The 21,557-nt window shown below is 51.6% G+C and overlaps 1 protein-coding gene across 5 annotated transcripts in view; it reads left to right on the top strand.

Moving 5' to 3' along the window:
* Positions 1-20,775, top strand: part of SLC39A11 (solute carrier family 39 member 11) — a 59,700-nt gene extending 38,925 nt beyond the window's left edge. For all 5 annotated transcript variants that reach the window (XM_085240017.1, XM_085240018.1, XM_085240020.1 and 2 more), the window contains 4 exons: positions 7,032-7,101; positions 17,897-17,995; positions 19,115-19,273; positions 19,482-20,775. In XM_085240017.1, coding sequence (XP_085096143.1) covers positions 7,032-7,101; positions 17,897-17,995; positions 19,115-19,273; positions 19,482-19,560 — 407 coding nt within the window. In that variant the 3' untranslated portion in view covers positions 19,561-20,775. The remainder of the gene's footprint in view (positions 1-7,031; positions 7,102-17,896; positions 17,996-19,114; positions 19,274-19,481) is intronic.
* Positions 20,776-21,557: the final 782 nt, after the last annotated feature.

The following is a 21,557-nucleotide window of genomic DNA, read 5'->3' on the forward strand; positions in this document are numbered from 1 at the left end:
TGAGGAGCTGGGTTATGTGAGCAGCTCACTGCCTCGGGCTGTGTTGGTGGGGGATTCCTTTCACTGTCATTGCAAAAAGCGAGTTTTGTAGAGGAATGAACAAAGCAACACCCACAGGGACTGAGTTAATGACTGCGCACCCCAGGTTGCTGTAGAGATGCAGATCCAACATTTCATTGCTTCAGCAAGAGCACAAAGCCACCTTTGGGCAGCTGTGGGAGCTCAGACATTCTTTTGCATCTTAAAGGTCACAATATTAAAGCTTAATGTTTGGGGAGCTGTGCCAGTGGGGGCCCTGAACCCAATCTGTTGCCTGCTGCTGCTGCTTTGTGTCCAGCCTGTGGGTTGGGGCTCAGCGCAGTGAGGTCAAGCTCATGGTCTCTGGACAGTCTGCAGGATGCTGCTGGGTTTGATTTTCCCCAGAGCTCTTCTGCTTTATCATCTCAGTGCTGTCTCCATCCTGCCAGTGTCACCAGTGCCTGGTGGCACACCCAGATCTGCTGAGCTCTCCGCCTGCTGTACAGGGTTTGGAAACACTGTAATGCTCTACCTCAATTATCATCCCTGCCGGCAGAAAGGCTGACACTGTAATTAGTGCAGACTCCTGCAGTGGAATGACACTGTGCTTAATGCTGTGCTGGAGGAGGTGCAGGGAGGGCGTGGGGCTGAGCTGCTCTGTGCAAGCTGAAAAGCCGGGATGCCCCAGAAGCTGAGATGGTGATGATTGGCAGCATCGCTCCCAGGGCTTGCCATCCTTCCCTGCTCTGTTTGAAGCACATCCCTGGGATGAGAGATGGGCTGGGTACTGCAGGGAGGAGGATGCAATTGGGAAGGGGCTGCTTGCAGCCACTGCTGGAGCTCTGTTCTGGTCTCCTATGGGCTAAGAACTTAAAGGCCAGAAGGGAGAAGAGGAGCACTGTGGCTTTGCAGGTGTGAGATTTCTGCCTTGGCTCTGGGCAGCAGCTGCTCTCCTTCACCTCTGGTCCAGCAGCACTTTGCTACAAGGGAACCAGAGGTAGGCTGGGGGGCAGAGCTGAGCCTGCTGCTCCACAGCCTTTTGCTCCGACTGCCAGCAGAGTGCTGGGCTTGTTTAGTCTGAGCCCTGCTTGGGGACGAGCACATTTCAGCCTTGGCAGTGTGTCTATCTTTCCTTCCACGCTTGTTGCTGTGTGTACTGAGATAATTGAATGTAGGGATCGTCCTCCTGAATTTGCTGCGTTCTGCAGGCAAGAAAAGCTTTGCTAATTCCTTCCAAAGCTGGGGCTGGCAATGTAAAGAATAAATTGATAATGACAGGAGATGCCGAACAGCAGAATATCCCTGCTAATTAATATTCATATATGCCGGCTTTAGTAGAACATTAATTATGTATTTAATCAAGCCCTGTTTATTCTGCTTCATCTTTGTACCTTGGGTGGTTGTTATGCTGAAGACTTGAAATTAATTAAAATGTTACTGGTGTATCACAAATAACAATTAGCGAGGTGTGAGCTTAAACTCCTTCCTCTGTGCACACATCCCTGAGGGAGGAGGGATTGCTGTGGGATGGAACTGTGAGTCTGGCATGGGCTCCCTGTTTTGCTCTGTGCTGCCCCATTGCAGACACACCATTCAATGGCAGGTATTTGGGACTGCAGGTTTTGGGGATGGCTGTTCCAGCTGGCTCTGCTGGCTGCACTCTCTTCTCCTTCCTGCAACCCCTGCTGTGTGCAGGCACTAAGAACAGTGTGCACTGATGCTCGCATCTTGTGCTGGTCTTGGGGTGCCACGGGGGTCCCTGCAGCCCACACCAGGGGATGCTTCCAGCCAGGGTGATGCTGCCAAGGAAACCAGCCTGAATTTTTCCTTATGTTTCTACGATGCTGTGAGGCTGGAGTGGCTGCAGGCGCTGTGCTGGGGGTACCCAGAGGAGCCCACTTAGTCCCAGCCCCATTGCCCCATCCCTTCTGCAGTAAGAAACCCTGTGTTTCTGTGTGTGGCCCTATTGCTCTGTGTTTGCTCCCTAGTAAGATTTCTGCACTATTTCTGCCTCAGGTGTCTGAGTGAAGTGGGGGTGTGAGGGAGAAAGCCAGTAGGAGGTGGTGGTGGTGGTGGTGGAGGCATCCCTGCTGTGCCCTAAAGCCAAAGGGCTCCACACAGAGCCTTTTCTCCATTTCCCATTCCCAGAAGCTGACCAACGTGCTGCATTGCTCTTGTTTTTCCCTGAGAAGGAACAAAGCAAGCACAGAAGTGTGAGGATCAGTAAAGTGTGTGGGCTAAATATGGAACAAAGTCATCCTTGGCTGTGAAGCATCGAGGAGAGGAGGGAGGAGTCTTGCAGTGACACAGTGAAGCACCACTATGGGCAAGAGAGGAAAGATCTGAAATGGAAAAACTTTCAGCTGGTGACAACTATAAGGACAAAGGACACTGCTTGCTTTCTTGTTTCCCACAGCTTTAACCATTCTGAATGCCTCTTAATGTGTCTCCTGTATGGCCATCTGGGGTGAGGTGCTCTGCTGAGGGGCATTTTGCTGTGCCACCTGCACTGATGCTCACTGTGCTTCAAGCAGAGCACGAGGAGAGGAGCTGAGTTCTGTGGTGCTCGGTGCTGTGTCTCACCTGCATGCACACTCCCCTCTTCTGCTTGAATTCCTGAAAACGGGGTGGGAAAGAGGGCAGGGGAAGGTGCCCCTATGTTTGGTGCATCGTGCATGCTTTGCTCGTGCAGCAGCTCCACGGAACCAAACTGCTGCAGAGGGAGCACCGTGCTCACCAGGTTGTGCTTGCTGCTTAGAGGAAGGAATGGTTGTGTCCCAGCTCAGGGTCACGGTGTGGACCTGGTGGATGGGGACTGGTTGGGAGCAGAGGGATCCATGCATCCCCTAAGTGTTTTTGCACGGCTGCGACTCAATTGCAATCAGTTGCTTGCTCTGGGAAAGGTTGCACTACCCTTTCATTAAACCTCCCACTAATTGCAGCCTCATCAGCACATATTTTGACATTTGCACGGATGAAGTGCCTTGATGGATTGAAGCGACTCACGCAGAGCTGTTGGGCTTCTGCAAAGGGGGAAAGCATGGAGAGGCACGGGGATTCCCTGCTGTGCCCTGCGTGGGGCCATGCCAGCAGTACCGGGCTCAGCAGGCAGCGTTGGGGGGTTGCCCCACTCCCATGCACTGCTGTGTGTCACACAGACACCTCCTGCTTTGGCTGCAGCTCTGCTGTCAGTCCCAGCTCTGAGGGCAGTTCTGGGTTCTCACTGTGGGAAAGGGATTTGCTCACCCACCGATGCATTTCCGTGGTGGCAGTGTCAGGGTGTGGGCAGTGAGTTGTTTAACACCAGGTGCTTCGTTTGGGTGCACAAGGCTGTGTGCAGCTCGGCTCTGCTGCAGGTTGGAAGCAGGGATTTGTGCCCAGTTGTGCTTTGGTGATAGAGGTGAAAAGAGGAATAGAATGGCATGCTGGTGATTTGGCTCCTGAGGTAAATCAAGAGGAATATAATGGAATTGCCTGGTCTACCCAAGTCCACCCTATTGAATGACAAAGACCCCAAAGCAAGGCCTCGTGGTGCCCAGGCTGTATTTCGCTGTGTCTGCTGGCACCATACACCCACAGCTGCCACGATGCACACCACCAGTTTGGCTCAGCATTCTTGTCCACTTCTTGTTCTCCTGCTGCAAACTGACCTCTCTGATTGCTTACACATGGGTGGGCAGCTGTGCTCCAGAACACCCCATCCTGCAGCCATTCTGTGAAATCACCTGGCATCCCCCTACAGAAGGCATTGGGATCAGAGTGCATCGCAGCCTAGCATCCCTTCTGATGAAGTTTGACCCTGTTGTGTTGCACACAGCAATAAGGCTATTTCCTTTGTGTCAGCTCTGTGCTGAGCACCTGAAAGGTGTTTGTTTTTGCAGGCTTCAGCCTGCCTCCAGCTGCTGTTTGCTATCAACACGTGTACAGCATTGCTCGGACCTGTCCTCAGATCTCTGGAAAACTGGAGGCAAAAATTTATCTTGCTAAAGCTACATCAACCTCTTGCTTGCTATTCTTAATGGCAGATATCCGGAGATGTGAAATTCACAGAAATCATTGGTAACTTCTGCACTTTCTTGCACTGTAATGGCAAAAAGATGTTGTCTGATGGGAACTGAAATTCAACCTTTGGGAAAAACTGATGACTTTGAATAGTAGAGACAGGGACATGCTTAAACTCTTAGGAATACAAACCTCATTAGAGCCAGATTAATTTTCCACGAGGAACTTACAGTTCTTCAAAGAGGGAGATGAATAATTGATGGTGTGTTGGCATCCCCAGCTCCTTCCTGGAGGAAGAGGGTTCGTTTGCTGACCCAGGAGAGCTGCCTTTGCCCTAACAGGAGGAGCAGTTAGCTCAGCACCATGCTGCTTCTGCCAGCCCAGAGATGCTCAGAGCTGCAGGTGCATCATGGATTGCACAACGGCCATTGCAGTGCACGGTTGGAAAGGATGTGTGGGCAGCAGTCTGCTTGCCCAAAGGTGCTGGTTTTATTTCACCAAAAGCTCTGGAAGCAGCTCATTGCTTCTCCTGGTGTAGTGCTGCTGGGCAGAGTGGACCCAGAGGGAGCTCTTGCACTGAGCTAGCACGTGCTTTGCATCAGCTGTGCATTAGCTAATGCAGAGGGTGTTGTCCAAATTGCAGGCTCTTTCCATTGCTCCCAAGGAAGGGCTGGCACATCTTTAATTCTTTCCATTCTTTCAGATGCAGCACTCCAATATGCCGCAGCTCTCCTTATCTCCCCCCCAAGAAGTCCAGTATCACTCAGGCTGTGTGGCAGCATCTCCCTTGTATGCAGAAGCCACTGACAGCCCCTTATTTCCCCTTGCCTTCAGTCTCTCTCCATGCCCTGGCTTCTGCCCCTGCTCAGCTGTGTGCTGTGCACTGCTGCTCAGTTCATTGTCCCTATGGAAGGAACCTGAGCCCCCATCCTGCCTGTGCTGCATCCTGTTGGGTTCCTGCAGGAGCCTTAGAGAAGGTCTGAGCTCCAGGGTGTGAGAGCATCTCGTTCTTTGTTCCTGAAATTGAGCTGTGTTATTACAAACTGGGAGGCAAAGAGGGATCAGAAATACTACTTCTATCCTTTTTCTTTTTTTGGTTACTTTTGTTATTTGTTTTTAATCATTGCAATGCTGTTCTTTGCCTGCAGCCTGTGCTCATTTTTCTGCTCTTTAAGCCATGTAACACAATAGCTGGGGTTAATTTACTTGCCAGTGTGATTCTAAAGGCTCGGTGAGCGAGGCTTGCTGCTTATTAGTTTCTTCTGGAGAATCGGGAGGGCTTTGAGTTCGGAGTGCTCTTTGCATTACATCTGGCTCCCACAAGGCTGCAGAGCTCATTGCATGCTGAGAGCAATGCTGGAAGCAGCCGGGGCCAGGTGAGTGCATGGCATGTCTCTGGAACAGGGGAGCTGTGTGGCTCAGCACTCCCAGCCCTGTCGCATAAGCTGCAGTGAATAGGATTTAGAAGAGCAGTGGGTTTTATTTCACCTGGTTCTTTCAACTGGCTGAGCTCTTACCGATTTGTGCAATGGATGGTAAGGGAAAAGTCTGCTGGGATTCAGTCAGCCATTCTGCCTGCAAGTTAATCCTCTGAACCATGCATGGGGCTGAGCTCTGCATGGCTGTGTGCATTGCAGCAGCTCCTGCAGTGCTGTGCATGGGTTTGTGGGGAGCTCTGATGGAGCTTCCTTCATCGCTGCTCCTCCCTTTCTGGATGAGCCCTTCAAGCACCATCTGTTGATTCTAATTTCCTATAATTTGTTCCCATGTATCCGTAATTTGTACTTTCATTAATTGTGCTGCTGAGTTTCTTATTGCATGCAATTTGCTTTACAGCAGGGAAAACCGGTGTGTTGTTTCCCTTCCCAAAACTCTTTTTCTTATTTGTACAAGTGGGCACTTATACCCCTTGAATGCTGCTTTCTGGGTGAGTTACACTTAAAGAGAGATCTTTCAGAGGAGCAGAGCCAAAGTCCTTTCTGCAGAGCTCTGTCGTGCCCTCATCACACTCAGCATCACCACGAATGCATTGATAGAGCTCCCTCCTCTCTCCCCATGGTGCTGTTGGGCAGCATGAGAGCTTTGCACGGGGGCTTTGCACCAGTGCTTTGCCCAGGGACTTGGCATGTGTGTTTTGCAGGAAGGCTTTGCACAAGTGCTTTATATCAGGTCTTTGCAGCAGCACTTTGTACAGGGACTTTGCGCCAGGGCTTGCACCACTGCCTTGCACTTTTATCTTAGGAATGGTGAGGAGTTTCCTCAGCTGTATCTAAGACTGATTCCTGATGTCGTTCTCACTGTCTCCACCCTAAGCCAAAACTCAGATTAAGCCTCTGGGTTGTTGTTTCTTTTTTTTTGTGATGCATTTCAACTTCTACACACTCAGCCTGTAGCAGGGGACGCCGTGCTGATAGTAAATCAGTGCTGCTTCTTATGGTGTGTTTCCAAGGCAACTGGAAATCCAAGGGCCCACAAACATACACGGTTCTGTTCCTCTGAGACCTCATCCTCGCAGGCACATGTAACACCTTCCATCTGTTTGAATGCCTTCTGAGCTGTCCCCTGTATGGCTGTCACACAGCCTGGGTGGGGAATTGCCTCCTCAAAGGCTGCAGAACGTGCACTGGCATCGGGCTCCAAACCAGCACTGCTGCTGTGCTTTGGATGGCTTCCCCCTGCTGTGCTTGGAGTCGCATTGAAGCTGCTGGGGGTTGTGGCCTTTTCCCCTCCCATGTGCTCATTACAGGCGTAGAAGTCTCCCTGTGTTTGGCTGCAGTGCATTAGGCTCAGATCAGGGAGCCATGAAGGAGCCCAGCAGGCAGCACCTCTGCACCCAATTCTGCTCAGTGTCACCCCTTGCCCTCCTTGTACAGATTTGCACAGAATTTAGGTTAAAATGAGAAAAAGCAACAGCCCGACCTGCAGCCCTGCTTTCTTGGGTGTGCTGAAGGAAGGACAGCCCCAAGGATGCTGCAGGATCTGACCTTAATTCTCTCTCCTTCCCGTTGCAGAGGGGCTAGCAGTGGGAGTTGGATTCGGGGCTATTGGAAAATCGGTGTCTGCCACCTTCCAGAGCGCCAGGTAAGGCACAGCGCGGTGCTGCTGCGGGGTTTGGGGCAACTCTCCCTGCCACAGTTTGTCCACTGTCCCAGACTGGGCATGCACCATTGCTGTTGGGTATTTCAAGGCTCGTCAGGTGGAAAAAGAGCTTCTCTTGGTGATGCTGGTTACTGAAATGGTTCTGTCCCAGCACTGCTGGGCTGCTAAGTGGGGCTGCAGGAGCTGTGCTGTGTCTGGTGCAGTGGTGGGATGGAATGGGGTAGTGGTGGGATGGGATGGGGTAGTGGTGGGATGGGATGGGGTAGTTGTGGCTCAGTTTTTGCAAGCAGTGATTCAGGGACATCATCGGGGGGCTGCCAATGGCTTTATAAAGCAGCAGCTGAAGTGCACCTCAATGCTTTTATTTTTCTGTTTGAATCGCATACCTGAATTTTACCTTTTGATTACTAGACCCATTTATAACAAAGGTGTTGCGGAGGGAAAGCAGCATGTTCAGGCTTTGCAGTGCCCTTCCCAGCCCCTCCAGGTGGTAAAATAAGGCACGCTGCATCTCAGCCACTCCAGTACTGCTGGTGGTCTATGGGGCCCCAGCACTGGGTGAGAGAGCTGCATGCAGCCCCTAGGCTTTATGCCTGGACCTGCTATGGGCCTGAGTGTTGTCCGTGTCGCACAGCTTTCATGACATCCATGTCACCTCCCCTGCAGCTGAGGGCTTCTGCTCACTGCTCTGCCCTGGGCACTTGGGTTGTAGCAGATACAATCCAGATTTGTGGTGAGCACAGCACAATAAAGCATCTATAAACTGCTTTTCTCCAACCTTTTGCAATAAAAGGCTCTTCATAAAGCCTGCAGAGACTCCAGGGATTCTCTTACAAAAGGATGTTTGTGGTTTTTTTTTTTTTTTGTCAGCTGCTCAGTAAAAGCTGAGAAACCAGAAGCAGCTGCTTCTTTCTCTGTATTTACAATGGCATTAATCATGTTAGATAAAAGGTGGAGTCTGCACCAGGGAAATACCAATGCAAATGTTGTCAGCTGCAGAAGGAGACAAAATGACTTCGTTGCCATCAATCTGTCTATCGTTGTCATCTGCAGGCAGAACAAAAAGCTCTTCGTGTGGCCGCTGCCCCGTGAAAATGGTTGGGGATATCCAGGAGTGAAACGCTGTGCTGTTGCCAATTCCTTCCCATACAGCATCTCTGGGGAGGACGGGCAGCTCCTGTCTGCTCTGCAGGGCCAGAGCAAAGCGTGGCTGTGCTGGGCATGGGGAAGGGATGCAGCTTGCATGGAGTATTGGGAAAAGAAATTGCTGCTGCTGCTGTTGGGGAGTTTTTATGAAGAGGAAAAGATGGGGACAGCTCTTGCAGGGGCTTTGCAGGAGCCCTTCGTGTTAGAAAGTAGCAGTGGAGTTATATATATATAAGGTGATGAAATAGAGTTAAATCTTTTGACACGTTTGAAGGGAAAATTGCTCTGGGTCAACCCCAGCGCTTCGGGGATGTGACAGCTATGATCTCCTCCGTCTCCATGATTTGAAAATAGCATTTCAATGGAACAGCTGCATGACTCAGTTTACCCCCTTATTCCCCTGGCTGTGACTCTGCATTCCCACTGTGATGTGAGCTGTTGGCAGCAGGGCTGAGCAGCTCCAAACCGAATTGTGTGACAGTGTTTCTGCTGGCTCCCACACTCCGATGCAAACGCCCAGGGTTGCATTGCATAAAGGTGGGTGCTTGCAGAGCCTGCTGACCCGTGCTCACTTCTGCCTGCTGCTGGGCACCGATGCTGATCGATGCATTTCACTTCCCGCATCGCACTGAGACCTGTGCAGGAGCTCACTGTAGGACCCTGGGGAAGCTCCGTCTGTTCCAGCTTTGCCTATAGGAAATGAGTATCAGCAGAGAGGGAATTACGAAAACCGGGAAAGCCCCAGCTGCCCTGCAGAGGGCGGCAGGAGGAGGCCGGGCCGAGCTGGCCGCTGTTGTTCTCCGGTCGGTGCATTGGGGTCCCCTGGGTGCCGCTCCCCATCGCCCCGCTCCGGTCCCGCAGCTCCCGGTGCGGCTCCGCGCTCCTCTGCTGCCCCCGGGCGTGCGCATCCCGCTCCTGCTGCCCGGCCCGGCTCGGAGGAGGCTCTGCTGACGATGTCACCACGCACAAACAGCAGAGATCTCGGCAGCCGAGCTGCTTTTTTTTCCTTCTGATGTTAAGCAGGGATTGCTTACCCAGTTGGAGATCTTGTGTGCTTTGTGCTGCACTCCGGAGAGGGCTCAGGATACAAAGGAGCCTGCCCTGGGTTTGGGGAGCGGGGAGCAGTTTGAGTCCCTCTGTGCCAGATCCCTCTGCGTTGCATCCCTCTGCTCGCCATGGGGCAGCCAGGCCCCACGGGGCTGCTCAGCACAGCGCTGGGAGCAGGATGGCTGTGCCCCACTGCTCGAAGTGATTGCATGCAGGGAGGAGGAAAAAGAAATAGTTTGACCAAACCTCCCCATTTTGTGTGGCTGATTTAAATGCAACCAGATGGGGCTGGAGCTGCCCAGTGTGGTTTTGCAAGAGAAAAAACCCCACTGAAGTGTCTGTCAGTTTTTTCTTTAAGTCAGTGGACCCTGAGGGATTCTCAGCATCCCCATCCCATGGGGGTTTTGCTTGCAGCAGTGTCAGGGAGAGGAGCCCAGAAAGGTGCTGCCACAGAAAATGCACCACATCCCTGTCCATTCATCTCACTCCCCATCCCCTCATCCCTGTCCCCACGTCCCTTTTCCTGTTCCCCTGTCCCATTGCCCATCCCCACATCCCCCACGTGCAGGGCAGCTCTCCCTCCACGTCCCTGTCTTTTATGGGCGCTGTGGGTGTAACCTCTGGGTGATTCATCTTGCAGCCCTGGTGTTATTCTATTGTCATTCTGTACAGAATTTTAATAACTGAAAGATTATTATTAAGGATGGAAAACCAAGCCTGGAGCCAGTAGGAAAAGCTGGGGAGAAGACTGCCTGTACAATTCTGACAGTGCATAAACATGGTAAGAAAGCAGCCTTTGTCACAGCCTTTGTCACAGCCCGTGGCTAAGTCCAGTCACAAGGGATAGTTGGTGCCAGAAAATAAAGTTGTTTTTTTTCTTTTTAAAAAAAGAGAGAAGTTCACCATGGCAGTTTTTCAGTGGTCTGCAGCAAGATGTGAGTGTGATGAAGGGATTGTTTCATTTCAGAGTCAGACAGTGCTGCGTGTGGCCATGCTCTGTCCTTCATTCAGCCGAGGGCAGCGATGCCTGGCTGGTGCCTGGTCAAAGGAGAGAAGTGGGAAATGTAGGCACGGTGGGCTTGGTCTGCACATAGGTGGGATTTTCCTGCACTCTTCTCCCCTGAAAGCACACAGTGTACACTTCTGCTTTTTTAATCTGCCCCTGTTGCAGTGGTGGGAAGCTGCTGTTCCTGCTGGCTGCTGCACAGTAGAGTGAGGGGATCCCAGATTGGGTACCAACGAAGAGCCATCCCTGTCCAAACCCCCGCTGCTCCCACCTGGCACTATGTGGTTACACCCCTGCTCCCATTGCCTGCTCGCAGCAGCACTGGGCGTGCTTGGTGCCTTTGCACAGCTCTCGTGGAAGCTCTGGCTCTGCTGGGTGTCTCCCTGGCAAAGCACAGAGCAGGAGCTGCTCTTTTAGGTGCGACAGAAAGCTGAAAGAAGCGAAAACGGTACAAAGCAAAATGCAGAAATTTCCTTTGAGTGTATAAAGGTCTAAAAGTTGGAAAAATGATGTGCAATATTGCATTGTGCGTGGTGCAGACAGCAGGTCCCGATAAGACACCTGCCCCGTGCTGAATGAAGGCTCCTGTTCAGCTGCAATGTGTGTGTGGCAGCGACGCAAACAGATCTGTTTCCCTGCTGGTGCTGGGGAGGGTTCCTCACTGCAGCACAATGGCCCCCATTCACAGCCCTGTGTGGGGAGTGCTGGCCCTGTTGTGCCCACAGATTGTTTCCTGTCCAGCTCTGCTGAGACAGAAAGAGGCTTCGGGCTGACGAGCGGACTTTGACGATGGCTCGGAAAATATTATTTCATGGGACAGCCTGTGCCTCCCACACCGCTGGAAAAGAGAAAGAAATAGGCTGAGGCTTGATTAATGCATGGAGATTGAAACCAGGCAATACTTTTACGCTGTGTTTTCTTGGAATGAATGGGAATCATTGTGGTGTGAGGCAGCAGAAGATGTGCTGGGTTCATCTCTCCCATTTGCACACACCAGCTCTGTCTCTTTGCTATGAATAGGTGACGGAGGAGCCAATATGGCTTGGGTGGGATGGAGATGTGGGGCTGAATCCTCTCTCCTTTATCAGATCCAGGGATGTGCATGGGAGCACTAAATGGAAACACCTCTTCCTGCTGCGTGGTGGGGCTGGAGGGAAATTCCGTGCCCTGAGCTCTGCGTGTTCCTCAGCCACTGCTCCTTCCTGCAGTGCAGCCTCTGGTTACAAAACAAAGCTGTTGCAAGATGCTTATTAAGCACCTCTTAATTAACCTGTCCTGGAGGTATATGTTTATTACTCAGTGATGGTTATTGAGCTGGGAGCTTCCCCCTTCTGGGTGCTGAATGTTTTCCCCGTGCACTGAATGCCTGGCTTTGTGTCCCTCAAGCAAGTGTGGGTGGGTTTTGACTCCTTGGGTGCTGCATTTCTCATCACGGCTCATTAATTAATCTCAGGACTTCTGCTCTGTTCCTTGAGCAGCGCTGGGAAGGCACTGGGCATAGCAGTGTGTGGATGGAGGCATGGATGCCCTGCCATATAGGTGCACGTGGTCCAAGGCAGCTTGCACTGAACACTTCTGCTTCCCAGCTCGTTGCAATGTCAGAGGCTGAATGTGGGATCTTCCTGTGCCTTGCTGCTCGGTCTGTGATAAGGAGAGATGCAGCAGGGAGCAGAGACATCTTGATTGGGGTCTGTCGTGACGGGACGCGGGGAAATGGTTTCCTGTGCCATCCCTCGTGGGTCTGTGCACACCAGCTTTGATCTGCACTGCAATTCCCATTAAAATAAAAGAAAGGGCAAATAAAAGAGCAGAGAAAGAAAAAGTCATTATCCCTATTTATCTTATCAAGATAAGGCTAAACAAGGCTCACTTTGAGCAAGGGGCTGGCTCTGCACTGCAGCCCGTGCCTCTCTGTAGCAGCGTGGATTGAAAATAAACCTTCCTAGGAGGGGAAGCAGTTTGAATGAAGACATTGTTACCGTACAAGATGTGATAATGGGGCTTTTTATAGCTACATCTGTTAGTAAATTGTTTAGTTCCAGGTCTGGGGCTGCATAAAGGCGCCGCTGCGGTGCTTTTTCACACTCTCTCCAGGCGCATTTTAGCAGCGATGTTGCAGGACAGGGAAGGGAGGAACCGTTTCTGTGCTTTTCATTCTATTCTTACCTACTGGCACAGGTCCCCAGCAGTGTGCAGTGCATGGCAATTACTTAAAGCCTCCCCAGCCCATTGGGGAACCCGTGGGTTCATCAACCCTGAGACCTATCCTGGGTCCTCTGGGGATGGTGTGTCCATGGTTGGCTCTTCGGGGATGTCACTTCATTTGTCCAAGAGACAAGAAGGGAAGAGCACACGTGTGCATCTATCTGTGGAATCATAGAATCATTAAGGCTGGAAAAGACCTCCAAGATCCCCAACTCATCCCACTGTGCCCATAACCACGTCCCTTAGTGCTACATCCCTGCAGTTCTGGAGCACCTCCAGGGATGGTGACCCCACCGCTCCCTGGGCAGCTGTGCCAGTGCCCAGCCACTTTTTCCAAGAAGTTTCTCCTGTATCCCATATGAACATCCCCTGGTACAACTTCAGGCCATCGCCTCTCATCCTATCATTCTCATGCAATGTAATTTTCTATGTGAAACGTGCTTGTGATGTAGAGTCACGCAAAGGGAGAAGGTTGGTGTTTTGGGTGAAACTATAAATGTTAACGGGCAGCTTGTATTGAGGTTTATAGGTGGGCCGCAATCCCAGCCCTGCTTTTAGACCACCCAGCCTGTCTGTGTGTTTGATTTCTCAAAAATATTTTAATAACCTTTATAGGGTTCTGTATCTGCCTCCAGCTCAAGCCCTACTCTCGATCAATGCGGCCACATCATTAAAATCACGTTATTTATGGGCGTGCCTATATGAATATGTAAAAATTTAGATTTGGGTGTAGCTAAAAGAAGAAATGGGCTCAGTGCTGTGCAGTGAGGCTGTCCTTGTGCATCTCTGCAGTTTTGGGGTTGTTGTGCATCCAGGGATGAAGGTGCTTTTGTTTGCTCTGGGTCCTCTCTGCAAAGCTTTAGTTCTGCAGTGTGATCATAGAATGAAGCATCCCCTGGTGCTTGTCTGCCCCAAGCCTCCCTCTGCCCTTCTTGGGGCTTAATTTCCTTTTTCACACTTTTCCTTCAATCCTGAAGGGCCATTTTAGAGAAGAACATCATCAGGAACAGATTGTTCACTTTGAAGCTGGCACGTGGGGCCTTTCATGCATGTGTATTTTTGCTCTGAGCACCCAGCACACGAAAAGCACAGCTTCGAACATCCCTGGGCACTCCCTGCTGCAGTAAGAGCAGAGGGATGAAACTCAGCATTGTGCCCTGTGGGCAGGGGGAGATGCGGACCATGCATGAGGCTGATAGAGAAAATCAAACAGTTCTGGAAGTAATAGGGCAGATAAAAATATGGATTTTTAACTCCCACCAAGGGAAAAAATAATCCCACACAGTGGGCAGCTCTGCTCTGGCTCTGAGCACATGAGAACGTCCCTGAGCCCTCTGTGAGCTGATGTCCTGTCAAGAGGGGGACTCTGGTGGCATCCATGTCCCCTCTGTGTCACTGTTTCCCCTCCCCACAGCCCACGCTCCTTCACCTGCCTCCTCCCTTTGCCTGGAAGCGATGGCAAAGCGCTGTGAGAGCTGGGGGATTTTGTGCTCTCCAGCTGAAGTTCACGTCCCGGTTGCTGCGGGCAGAGGAGAGAGCAGGTTTAATGATGTTCAACTTTGCTCATGTGCCTTTGGGATAAATTAAAGGTAAAATTTCCTAAAATTGTAAATGTTTACTGCGTGTGGACCCAGGGCTGTGTATGTTTAAGGCTGGCAAGGGGCCAGGCGAGCAGATGGGACGCAGACCGCACGGCACGCTATGCGCAGCGGGGCGGGCGCATCTGGGGAGGTGACAAAAAGCAGCACCAAGAGAGGCATGGAGCAGCCGAGCTGTGCCACCACTGCTCAAGATTGCACGTGTGGGCTGCTGAAACCCCTGCAGCTGGGCATTTGCCAGTTTTAGACCTGTGCATTTGCGGTGTTGGTTTGAGATGTTTGCCTGCGCGGCTCTGAGCTCTGCGTGTTTTCCATTGCTTGGTGCCCCGCGTTATTTCCTTCACTTGTGCCTTTTGCTTCCTTCCAGTTTTACTGATGCCACTTGGAAAGCCCTCGCTCTTTGTAGAGGTTGGGTGGGAGCCTGGCTGTTGGCTTCCCAATGGACTCGACTCAGACTTGATGACCTCCAGAGGTCTCTTCCAACCCCTATGACTCTATGAAAACAAGGCGCTTGCTTTATTTCACCTTTCTGTCCCATAAAACTCCCACTTTCTCCCTGCGTCTGCTCCCAGCCTGCTTGTTGCTGCAGGGAGGACAGCTGCTCTCAGGACGGGAGCACTCCACAGCCCAACCTTGCGTGAGAGGCACCGTCAGTGCTGCACAGAGCTTGGCGTGCCGAGGCAGCTGTGCTGAACAGGTAGGGCAGGTATGGGGAAACGCTCAGGGCCCCGTGCTCACCGCAGGGCTCCTTCCCACCTGTGAGCCCTGATCAAACACCTCTCCAGGCAGCCCGAGTGGGAAGCCATGATGTAATCTTGGGAACCCAAAACAATCGGTCCTTTCATGGCAAGACGATAACAATCAAAACAGTATGTAAGGGCCTGCCATGCAAGAATACACATGCACATTATACACTGGAGGGAATTGAAAGCCGTAGTGAAAAGGGGCTTGTTAAGAATATGTAGCCTGCTTTCATAATCAGTTTGTAAAAGAATAGGCCCTTGAAAACAAGGGTTTAGGCTTATAGAAGGCTTTCTGTGCCTTGACCTTGCAAATATGCAGAGATGCCAACTTTTTTCTGAAAGTGAACTTGGAGTCTCCCAGCGTGATGCCGCGGCGGTTGGCAGTGAGCTGGGGAGCACTCCTGGGGTGCTGGTGCTCCCCGCTGGGTCTCAGCCACAGCTTCACCTCTTCTCCCATTGGAATGCTGCAGGAGTGATCACCTCAACGCAGTGTGGACCCCTCTGTGGGACTCGTGGTGTGCCCAGGTGGAAAAGGTGCCGGAGCACAGCGCTGTGGTGTGCCCATTTTACAGATGGGGAAACTGAGGTTGAGCACTGGGAAAGGAAATATTTCCTCTTTCTGCGTATCAGTGCCTGTCTGTACACTGGGGTTGACCTGAAGCTTATCCTAATGTCTTTTAGGTGGACGTAGGTGACCCATTGGACAGCACAGGCTTTGCTTTGAACACTTTGTCACTTGCACAGTTATTCCCCACCTTTCCCAGTGTAGATCCCAAAGTCTTTGGATGTTTTGCCATTCCCCCCTTGGCCAAACCATCCCGTAGGAGCTGGACTCAATGATCTGTTTCCCTTCCAGCTTGGGTTATGCTGTGATTCTATTCTATCCCATCTCTGTGTCCCACAGCCTTTGGGTCAGCGTGCTCTACGCTGTCTTTGTGCATCTGTTTTACAATGTGTTTCTTTGCAGCAGGGGGAAACCTTCCAAGAATCCCCACCTATTTCCGTAATAAGGAAGCCTTTGTTTTCCTGGTGCACAATGCAGCTTTATGTGATTTGGTTGCTTTCTGACCGACCTCAGTGCCATCAGCTCGACACCAAGGTGTGAGGTGTGCACAAGTTGGCAGCCAAGGGAGGAGGAACATCTCCTGGGACTGTTTTGTTCCCAATTTGGGCACCAGAGCTCAGTGTTCTCTGCCTGAGCACCCGGGTATCTCTAATATGCAGGGAGCCAAGGCAGGATGGACAGAGAGGTTGGAGTGTTCCTGGCCTCTGTGTTACCCTGGATTCATTCTGATCCTGCTGAGATGCTGAGCCCCAAGTGGTGCTCAGGCAGAGCTGCGTGATAGGAAGCACTGAAGGAACAAGTGGCCCCATTGGGTGATGGAGAGTGGATTCAGCAAGTGAGAGCCCTTTGGAGGGACCTGAAGCCATGAGGTGGCAGAGGGATAATGCCACCCTGCAGCTGAGACCCTTTCCCTTGCCACGTCCCAGAGTGCTGGGGCTCAACTGTGTGCTTGAGCCTCGTGCCACTGTGATACCTGCACCTACGTCCTTGGGAAAACCCTAACCCAAAACCTGACCTGGAGTGGGGGACACACTGCTGCTGCCTCCCCCCCCAGGGGAGCCCTGAAGGGTTTGCTATAGGGGCAGAGGGCAGGGAAAGGGCAGGGGCCAGCCCACCCGTCCAGGCTTCTCCCTGGCTTAAATTCCCTTCCCTGTGCCCCTCGGGGCTGCCTCTGTGCATGGGCAGCCCTGCAGCGAGGGGTCAGCGAGGGGGGAGCGTGCTGCTGCTTCCCGTACAGACCCCTCCATTCACACTTCCCTCTCCCACCCCATTAATTTGTTGTGGTTGGGGCTAGTAATAGCTGCTTTGTGCTAAGGCGAGGGAAGGAGGAAAAAAAACCCAGCACACAGACAGCGGCTCCAGTGTTTTCTAAAAGGGATGTTTTTCCCCCTCCGTTCTCTCTCTCTTTCCCTTGAATAATGTTTTTGATTGTAATAGCCTGTCCTGGTTAGGGAAACCCACAGCCTCTCCCCCCTTCCCCTCCCCTCTTCTGTAAACCATGGTTGAAGTTTAAACAACCCGGAGAGATTTTTCTCACCAGTCTTATTTTACTAATAGGAAACAAGTGTTTAAAAGGAGCTTTCAGCTGCTGGCCAAGGAACCCCTGACTCTGCCTGCAGAGCTGGGAGTCCCAATAATCCTTGGGACATGCATATGTGTGCATACTGCTGTGGTGGTAGTGGGGAGCAGCCTCTGCTTAATGAGGTGCCTGGTGGAGGGGCTTAGGGTGCAACCACAGATGAGATCAGACAGACCCCACAAGTGCAAATCTTTGTTTCTTGGCCGTCAGCTGCTTCTGTGTTGGATGAGTGGTTGAGTTGGAGAAGGTGCTGGCTCAGGGAGTGTGGGGTGCTCTGAGGGTGGATGCTGTGCTGGCTGCCAGCACGCAGCTGGGGCTGAATTTTGGAGGGGAGATGGAAAGAGGAGAAACCTCACCTTGTTTTCTGCCCTTGAACATCCTTCCAAACCTCTCCTGGCTGTCCTTGAGCTTTTTAAGCTCTAAAAGAGCTGTGTTTTCTGCCACTGGGGATATAGGGCTTTAATTGGAGCAGCTCAAGTTTACCGTGCCTTCCTGTTATAACCCCCTTAAGCCTTTTATCTTTTGTGCCTGAAGAAATGGTCCTCACAGCAGTCTGTGTTCTCCTGCATTACTTTACCAATGGACAGACCAATTCCCTTCCCTTCCCTTCCCTTCCCTTCCCTTCCCTTCCCTTCCCTTCCCTTCCCTTCCCTTCCCTTCCCTTCCCTTCCCTTCCCTTCCCTTCCCTTCCCTTCCCTTCCCTTCCCTTCCCTTCCCTTCCCTTCCCTTCCCTTCCCTTCCCTTCCCTTCCCTTCCCTCCTCTGCTTCCCCCCTCCGCTCCCCCTACTCTACTCTACTCCTCCTTTCCCTTTCTCTTTTTCTCTTTCCCAGCCTGTCCTTTCCACCCAATACAGATATAGATATCTACATGTTCTTTTCTCTTTGTAGGAACTTAGCTATTGGGATTGGCATTCAGAACTTCCCCGAAGGCCTTGCTGTCAGCCTGCCTTTGCGTGGTGCAGGATTCTCCACGTGGAAAGCATTCTGGTAAGCAAAGCTCTGCCAGAGCAGGGACCTACAGCTCCTATAAGCAGGTTCCTGTGACTTGCTGCCCTGTACCCATTTGCATTGCCTGCCCAGGACACCAGTGGGGTCACTGTCCCTGGAGTTGTGGCCCTGAAGGATGTGGTTTAACAGGCATGGTGGGGATGGGTTGGGATGAGACTCGGTGATCTTGGAGGTCCTTTCCAACCTTAATGATTCTTTGATTCAGTTGTTCTATTCTGTGATTCTATTGGGCTGCCTTTGGGATGGACCTATGTTGGCCAAGGGCCACGTGCCACGGTCTCCACGGAATGCTCAGCCTGCAGAGTTTTGCTGGAGCTGTGCTGTAGACCAGCAGCTCCTTCAGCCAGCACTGCCCACGGCTGAGCCTGGGGCTGCTTTCCAGCTCCCTGCAGTGGGTGCTGCCCCAGTGCCCTGAGCTCAGAGCAGGGCTCAGCCCCGAGCCCTGCGGTTTGCCCCATCGTGGCTCAGTGCCCGTGGTTAGCTCCCAGATCCTGCACCAAAAGGGGATTTTTACTTTGTTTTCCATTTTTTTTTTTTTTTTTTTAATTCTCTCACTTCACTCTGGGCTGCATTTCAAACCCACTTTGTTTTTTTCCTTTTCCCTGAGGTGAAAAAGCCAAGGCCATGAACTCTGCAGGCACAGGGCTGCGTTCTTGCCTGTGCACGTGTGCTGCGCTTGGGTGATGGATGGGAGGGCGGGGGGGCTCGCAGGCTGCTCCTCCAAAGCTTTGTTTTCTTATCCTCCCACCCATCTCCATTGCAGCGAGTGCTGGGACTGTACCAGGGCTGCTGAGGAATGAGTTCCCATGGTTGCATTAAAACAGTCTCAGAAGGAAAGAGAACTGGGGAAAAGAGTGGGGAGGCTGTGGCCAGATGTCCCTCTTGAGACTGGTTGGAAATATTTCCTCTCTTACCTGTTCCTGGATTCCCAGATCTCACAAGGGGAAGGCATTGGATCATGTCTGAATTCCCTTCCTGGACAAATCAACATGGTTTGATCATATTTCCTTTGCTGCTCAATGCTTGCTGTGTGGCCCTGGCCTCAACCCTGGGGGATTCAAGGAATGTCCAGTGACTTTCAGTCCCATTGTCCCACAGGTATGGGCAGCTGAGCGGCATGGTGGAGCCCCTGGCTGGCATCCTAGGAGCCTTTGCTGTGGTGATGGCAGAGCCTCTCCTCCCCTATGCCTTGAGCTTTGCTGCTGGAGCCATGGTCTACGTGGTGATGGATGATATCATCCCAGAGGCACAGACCAGGTGAGACCCCCAACTGGCCCTAAATTCAAGTTAAATATTACAGGTTTGTTCTCAGAAAGAGCAATCAGGCACTGGCACAGGCTGCCCAGTGAAGTGGTGGAGTCACCATCCCTGGGGGTGTTCGAGAATGGTGGAGACGTAGCACTGAGGTCAGTGGGCACGGTGGGATGGGTTGGCAGAACTCACGCCCTCCCCTTTCTCCCTGCAGTGGCAATGGGAAGCTGGCTTCCTGGACCTCAATACTTGGATTCGTGGTGATGATGTCCTTGGATGTTGGCCTCGGGTAGGCAGCTCACTGCTCCCCAGGAGAAGACTTCACAGCAATTCCCATGGTGGCATTTGGAACTGGACACGTGTTACGCTTTAGACTTTTTCGGTATATATATTTTTTTGATCTGGTTGGTGTTAATTTCCTATAATTTTATATATCTCTTCCTCATAACATCAAGTCGATGGTTTTCAAAGCACAAATACGGATGGTTCCTTGCAGGTCCTGGTTTCCTTTCGCCACCAGATTTTTTTTCTCCAAGGTTACTGCGAGACGTGCTGGCCAGGCTGCAGATTTTGCTGCAGTTCTGGGGTGGTTTCTCTGATTCAGGTCTCTCTTGGTTTTGATCATCCTTGTAGAAGATTAGAAATTCACTGTCGCGTGCTTAAGCTGGTCTGAGGTTAAGGACCAAAGTATTTGAATGCAGTAAACTGCTTAAGAGTCTCAATTTCCACTCCAGGCTTTGAATGGTGGAGGTGGAGGTGTTAGGACTGGGATGACACGCTGAGGGCAGCAGGTCTGGTGGATCCTGCAGTGCTAGGAGTGTGTCACAGTGTTTGTTGGTTGTTTGAGAAGGCAATGTGTGTTCATCCACGTTGCTGCTACATGATCGTTGTATGGCACAGTGCATTTCCACCTGGGCTCATGGCTGTGCCCAGCACTACCAAGCAGCTGCCATTCTCCAGCTGCTGTGTTGGGTTGTTTGTCACTCTGAACATGGTGCCATGTTACCTTGAGCCAGGATCAGCTCTTGTCCTGCTGAGCAGCATTGGGATGAAATAACTCATCAGTGTGCGTTAATTATCCACCCATGCACCAGGTTTATCTGCCTCTTCACCCTCTTCCTTTCAAGCATCTCCTGTCCAACAACCACAGGGTGGTTGAACACATGCTTAAGTGGGGAGCAGAATGCAGTTGTGGGGAAGTCCACACTCTAGGGCTGCTCTGTTTTTCAGGAAGACTAATAAGGCTAATGAGGCCCTCCAGCAGGAGTAACTGGATGGCCTGGCAGCATCTCAGCTGTACCTGCACCCAACAGGGCTGCAGAAAGGCAGCAGGGGGATGGGTTGAGTGAGCTAAGAGAGAGCCACGCACTTTTGTTTGGTTTGTTATTTTGGTTGGATTCCATTTGTACTTCATTTGTATGTCACTATGGATGATACAAAACTACTGTTTGCCAATGGATTTGACCTTTTAACTGTGATTGGTTTCAATAAATGGGAAATTCAGCGTTTGCACTGATTTATTTTAAGGCAGTAAATCCGTACCTTTTCTTCTCCTCCCTCTGTTTTACTGCATTTCTTTTTTAATGGTTTGCTGGTTCTCAGCTTGACAAATGTCCTGCCTCTCAACCAGGAAGGCAGCGAGCTTGGGGAAAGGGAAATAACAAAATAAGAGCCAAGGAAAGGCATCTGCAGTGCGTGGCACCCACGAGTTTGTTTCACTGGGTGTACCGCAGCAGCCCAGCTCGCCCTGGCTCCAACCCCTGACACTGGCTCATGCTTTATGACTCATTAAAAACCAACCACAACAAATCCCTCAGGAAAAAGAAAGCAGCCCTTGGGGACTCCTTCTCTTCAGCTGAGCTGTGATGGCCGTGTCCCTGGGGGCACAAGGAGCCCTTTGTCCATGAGGTGCAGGTAGGTGAGCCCACCTGTTGGGTTCCAAAGCCTTCCCACGGAACGTGGGTTCCAAAGCCTTCCCATGGAATGTGGGTTCCAAAGCCTTCCCATGGAATGTGGGTTCCAAAGCCTTCCCATGGAACGTGGCAGCCCTGGAGGTGCCCACAGGTTGGGTTTTCTTGCAGGCTGCAAGTCGTGTTTTCTTGTTTGATTTCTGGCGTGCGGTGTAAGTTGGTACAAAAAAACACATTACGCATTTAAAGGCAACCTCGTAATCAGATTGCTGAGAGATAATATCACATAATGCACTTAATCCTGCTTAGATGTAGCCAGCCGAGATAATTATGTACATTGGACCTGGAGGGGAGGGCAGGAGGGTAATGCAGAAAACACA

The sequence above is a fragment of the Meleagris gallopavo genome, chromosome 20 (assembly GCF_905368555.1).
Source record: "Meleagris gallopavo chromosome 20, MGAL_WU_HG_1.1, whole genome shotgun sequence".
NCBI classification, from domain to species: Eukaryota; Metazoa; Chordata; class Aves; order Galliformes; family Phasianidae; genus Meleagris; species Meleagris gallopavo.